The 5,448-nt window shown below is 41.3% G+C and overlaps 1 protein-coding gene across 1 annotated transcript; it reads right to left on the bottom strand.

The window, feature by feature from the left end:
- Positions 1 to 515: 515 nt before the first annotated feature.
- Positions 516 to 3,221, bottom strand: LOC106779025 (polygalacturonase 1 beta-like protein 3). The gene is made up of 3 exons (XM_014667050.2): positions 3,169 to 3,221; positions 2,649 to 2,991; positions 516 to 2,541 (listed from the first exon to the last, which is right to left on the bottom strand). Exons 2-3 carry the CDS (start codon positions 2,700 to 2,702, stop codon positions 715 to 717), a joined length of 1,881 nt encoding a protein of 626 aa, XP_014522536.1. The 5' UTR covers positions 2,703 to 2,991; positions 3,169 to 3,221; the 3' UTR covers positions 516 to 714.
- Positions 3,222 to 5,448: the final 2,227 nt, after the last annotated feature.

The following is a 5,448-nucleotide window of genomic DNA, read 5'->3' as shown; positions in this document are numbered from 1 at the left end:
AATGATATAGAAGATGGTTAATTTGCATGATTGATTGATTGATTAATTAATTAAATGAGTAAAATGAAAGAGTTCACGAGGTGAAAATGGAGGAAATGTGTGTGGTTGTTGGAAGTGATAGAAACAAGGTGATTTTAAAAGGAAAGACAAAGGGGTGATTAGACGTATAGTTGAAAGAGAACAAAATGAGCAATTTGTGTGCTCAAATTTTGAGATGAGCTTAGAAGTGAAGCCAAGGTGAATGGAGACACTCTCATTATTATAGTTTTATTTGTTAGAGTCTCGTTTGGACATTGGGCAACAATAGCTGTCCCGTGAACTCCTCCCAGACCAATACAAGAGCATGTTTTGGGGGGTTTAAGGACCACCTCATCCTTCACTTCACATGCCTTTGTATATATCTGGAAAATCTCTCTAATTCTCCCAACCTCTCTACTACAATTTATCATCTCGATCCTCTGTCTTTTTGTCTCCTGTCAACAATAATTCAACCATTCACAACCACTCAAAACCCATAATAATCATCGTCTTCATATAAATTAATATACCTTCTTCTCATAACTTCAACTTTTCTATCAATTCAAAAAAAAAATTAAAATTACATAACTTAATTTTCAAACTAAAAACAAATAATTCAAGGGCTAAGTTTTCTTAGCGCTTTTGACACTTTAGCTTTCATTTCCTATAGAGGTGATTCTTATTCAGAAGATTTTCTCAATCGGCAATGGTCCAGGCCATGTCGTTCTGGAAGATCCAGTGGCAAACCTCGATTCGACCCGGACCAGACCCGAGCGAGACAAAGGCTCCGTGGCTGGGGCTCCAATCGGAGGTGTCCAAGTGACAGATGGCAATTCCGTGGTTCATCTTGCTCTTGGATTTCGGGTCGAGAAGATCCACTTGGTAGAGCCGAACCTTAGGAACAGCGTGGCAGTAATAGAGCAGGTACGGGAACAGGCTCTGGTGGCAGGACACGGATTGGGTGACTTTACCACCGTTGATTCCCTTAATGGGTCCCACCATCACACTCTTCTTCGAGCCATTCACGTTTTCCGTACTCCGAACGACGACGTTTCTCCCTAAAACGGACGTGGCGAAGTCGATCATGTCCTCCAAAGACCCAACGCACCGTTTGGTCTCGCCGCGACTTGGCGCACGCTCGCATTCCTCCAAGCTCTCGCGCATCATCCTCTCCATGGAACCGTTATCGGAGGCTCGGAACATGCGCTTCAATTCGTCCATCTTGGAAATGGAAAACGGTAATTTGGACAAAATGCTCCGGGGCAAAAACGACCTTTCCGGCATTTTATCTCTTATGTCAGGCATCGGCATCACCGTTCCTTCCTTCATCATCTCCTCCCTGAAGAATTTACCCGGCTCCACCCACTTATTTACCATCCTACCACTCACCTCGGAAGCCGAAACGCTCAGCGTGGTGCTCACGTTTGTGTACTTCGCGAACGAGAAAGTGGCGGTTTCTTTTGAGTACTCCTTGAAGGTGTTGTTCACGCCGTAGGAAGTGAAACCCACCTTCGTGCCGCCGTTCGAGGATTTCGCGTACGAGGTGAACTTGTCGGTGCCTTCGTTGAAGGATTTCCCGTAGTTGCTGAAACCGACGTCGGCAGCGTTTGCGGATTTCGCGTACGAGGTGAAGGTGTCGGCGCCCACGTTCGCCTTGTCGCGGTAATTGGAGAACTTCTCGACGGCCCCGTTGCCGCCGGCGGCATAGTTGGAGAACGTGTTGGTGGGGTTGTTCATGTCGACGCCGTAGCCCTTGAAGGTGTCGTTGGGAGCATTTGTGTTTTCGGCATAGTTAGAGAACCCGGAACCCACAACGTTGGAACCTGTCCCGTAAGAGGTGAACGCGTTGGTCGGGCCGTTGCCGTTTTTACCGTACGAGGAGAACGATTGTTCTCCGGCATTGCCGTTTTCGGAGTAAGAAGTGAACGACTGGGTTCTCCCGTTGGCGTCGTCGGAGTAGGAGGTGAAAACGAGGTTCGGGACGTTGGTCTCCTCAGAGTAGTGCTTGAAATCGCCGGCTCCACCTGTGGCTCCAGCGGCGTAAGTGTGAAAGCTCTGCTGCACCACGTTCCCCTCTGTGCTGTAGCTCAAAAAACTGTCCTTGTGCCCGGCGGAGTCCCTGCTGTAGCGCCGGAAATCATTCACCGGAATATTCTCCCCTTCGGAGTAGTTCTTGAACGAATCCACTCCACCGGGTCGACCCGTTCCGTAGTTGGTAAAGTTCTTGTCTCTGTACACAGCGAAGTTCGCGTCCTTGTCGTGCTTCTCAAAGCTCGACCCCACCTCCGGAAAGCAGAGAAGCTTCGCGGAGGCGCAGAATTCCGGCAGCCGCTGGTCAAGAGCGTTCTGAGCCGCGAGTTTCACGAACGCCGCCGACTCCGCCGCACTCAGCGGCGACGCCTTGGACAAAAGAAACGGAGGCTTGGGAAGCGTGCTGCGGATCTCTTTGTCCCAATAGCGAATCGCGTAGGCTTTGGGCGTGAACGGGTTTTTCTCTCCGTCGGTGACCCCGGCGAAGCTAACCTGCATTGAGTGAAGAAGACCCTTTTCAGAAGTGGCAATGGCATGAATAAAACAATCGAAAAAAATCCAGACTTGTAACAGTGACAGTGAAGAAAAGCTGTGCTTACACTGAGAGAGGAGAAGAGGATAAAGAGACAGAGCAGCGTGAGTTGTTCGTTCATGTTATTCTCACTCCTTTTTTCTCTTTTTGTTCGATTTTCCCCTTTTTTTTTTAATTTCCCGTGAGTGAGAAATGAGGGGAAGAAAGAAGGGTAAGAGACTTGAAATTTTCTGTGGTCTCGTGGAGTTGTACTCAGAAATTTATATTACATGAGAGTGTGTGTGTGTCCGAGAGAGAGAAAGAGAGAGAAAGAGCAAGAAGTGTGTTATGTGAAGAGTGAAAGTGTAGAATGTGACTTTATATTGGGCCTTCAATATTCCATGCTCCTATGTGTGAATGCTGAGAAGTTCCTGCAATGTACATTTGCAAAAATTCAAAAGACGCACTATTAATTTGCTGTCGACATTAAACTATTGATTATTTACTCTAATCACAGTGTCTGAACCGGGAAGAATGAGTACAAATGGTGTAAAACAAAAATAAGGCATTGAATATTTTTTGTTATGAATGGAAGATGAAGGGTTCACCTCTTGACTGCTGCCCTGTTTGCATGAACTAGAAATGTTTATACATAGCCACACATGGGGATGTGGGCGTATTTATAGGCATAGAAAAGCGAAAACGCGCATTCTAGTTCTTATGCAGCAGCATACGCGGTAAAAGATTAAACTAGGACTGATTTTTTATTTCCTGGTTTTACTATTATTGATTCACACATCACTACATATCAGAACAATGTCAACCAGCAGAAAAAACTTGATGGCTTATCACGCAATTGAAATGCGTTCTTAATTGTGAAGTAAGTAATTTCCAATGAACAGAACATCCACCTATGTGCCACTCCCTGCCCTGAGCTAAATTTACTCATCATATACACTTATACTCTTGTTTAAAACATAAATATATGCACTCTGTTTTCATTAATGTATGAATTACTCCAATTTAAGGGTCTTTATCTCGTTTAAATTTCTCTAAAAATTACTAAAATAGACAAGTTAGAAAAATAATTACATTAACTAAGCTGTAAGGGCCTGTAAAAAAAAAATAGTAATAATAAAGGGGTTGTTGGGCCTTATTTGAGGCAACCAGACCCATAAAAACTAAAGGTACCTTAGTCTTAGAAGGGAATTTTCAGAAATCAGATTTCATAAGCCACTTACATTCTCTCTCTAGAACACTAAATTCCTAAAATCCTTTGCTTTCTCTCTAAAATTCTCTCTGCCCTCTCTTTAACCCTCAAACACACTGTGCATGTCTCTTTAGGTGGCACCTCCGTTGTCGTAACGTCAAGGGCTTCGTAACCATCCGAACAAGTTTGCGTTCTTTAACGGGTAAGCAGTTTCTCCTTTTTTCGCTGTTTCCAGACCCTAGGGCAGGCAACTCTGCTGGTTGCATGTGCCTTGTGCGTTCTTCCTTCCGTCCTATGTTCATTCTAAATCTAAGGGTTGTGTTCTATCACCAGTTTGGTGATCTGTAGGTCCTGTGTGGAATTCACTGTTTAGAGTGTTCTAACCAACTGTTCTGCGCTACCACCAAGGTAAGGGGAGCTGATTATTTTTTTAGGAATTTATTTTATAAAATAATTGCATGTTGAATGTTGAACTGATGTGTTTGTGAAGTTGTCTTGCAATTTTTAATTTTTTGGATGCCCAAACTGAGACTGTGAATCTGATGAAGAGTATAAATCTGTGAATTGGCATGGTGATGAATTTTATCTGTTTTGAGTTGAGTTGCTGACTGAAATTGAATGTGATATTGTTGAATTGATGTGTTCTGGTATGAGCTTGATTCGTAAAGGAGGAGTCTGTGATTTATTTATTGTGCATTGTTTGATGAATCTAATTTGTTTCTGAATGGGTTATGATTGATGATGTTTTGGAAAGGCTTTGGGTGAGACTTTAATTAGCATCGTTTGGGTAGTACTTGGATGCATGGGTACTGTTTCAGGATACTGTGAGAGGGGGGTAAAATGTAAAAATTGAGCGTTTGAGGTTTAGAGCACTACAGACTAGTTTAGGTAACTTAAATAAATTAATTAAAACTGGTTGAGAGCCTTTCTTTGTTGGTAGGATAGATGAACCTTAAAAACATGAGTTGGCACATCCCTGATCATAGAGCAGCCTTGGCGTGGTCCAGTCAGTTGTGACTAGTCATATATGCTGGCGTTGAAGGTGAGTTTGATGCCTTCAAACATCTGGGTCCTCTCCGGTGACCAATTGGAGGAAAATAAGATCTCTATTATGCTGAATTTTTTTTTATTTGGTTAGGATTGAATAAAAAAATATTATAATGTAAGATATGTTAAAAAGTTTCTGTATGTTAATATTATATTAATATATTATAGGATATATATTATATAAAGAAAAGTATGGAAGAAATAGTTGGTACAGAGAGCACTTTGAGAGAAAGTGAATAAAGGAGGAGTGAATACTGGAATCTGTATATGAAGAGAAAAAAAAGTCATGTATAGGATGGTTAAACGTGGCAGGAGAATTATAGGAAAGGGTTGGTTTATGTTCTTTTGTCATAAAGTAATATAATATGTGATAGTAATTTAATATAGTATATATGTAAAAAAAAGGATGTTGATTATTATAAATTATATTAATATAATATAATTATACATATAAAATTAGTAGCATCGTTATAATACATTATATTAATATAATATAATTATACATATAAAATTAGTAGAGCGTATGATGTTAATTTTTATTAATATAATGTAGTATATAAAAGAGAATGTTGATATATTTATAACGTTATAACATGTATGAATATTTATGGGTTGGTTTAATATAAATATT

This window comes from Vigna radiata, unplaced genomic scaffold, assembly GCF_000741045.1.
Source record: "Vigna radiata var. radiata cultivar VC1973A unplaced genomic scaffold, Vradiata_ver6 scaffold_293, whole genome shotgun sequence".
NCBI classification, from domain to species: domain Eukaryota; kingdom Viridiplantae; phylum Streptophyta; class Magnoliopsida; order Fabales; family Fabaceae; genus Vigna; species Vigna radiata.
Note: the sequence above shows the minus strand (reverse complement) of the source record. Positions and strands in the feature narration are given on the sequence as shown.

Bases quoted from the DNA above. Each gene is read 5' to 3' on its own strand.
- LOC106779025 (XM_014667050.2), bottom strand. From the start codon at position 2,702: ATGAACGAACAACTCACGCTGCTCTGTCTCTTTATCCTCTTCTCCTCT. The intron at 2,542-2,648 runs GTAAGCACAGCT...CACTCAATGCAG, and splicing joins TCCTCTTCTCCTCTCTCAGT to GTTAGCTTCGCCGGGGTCAC.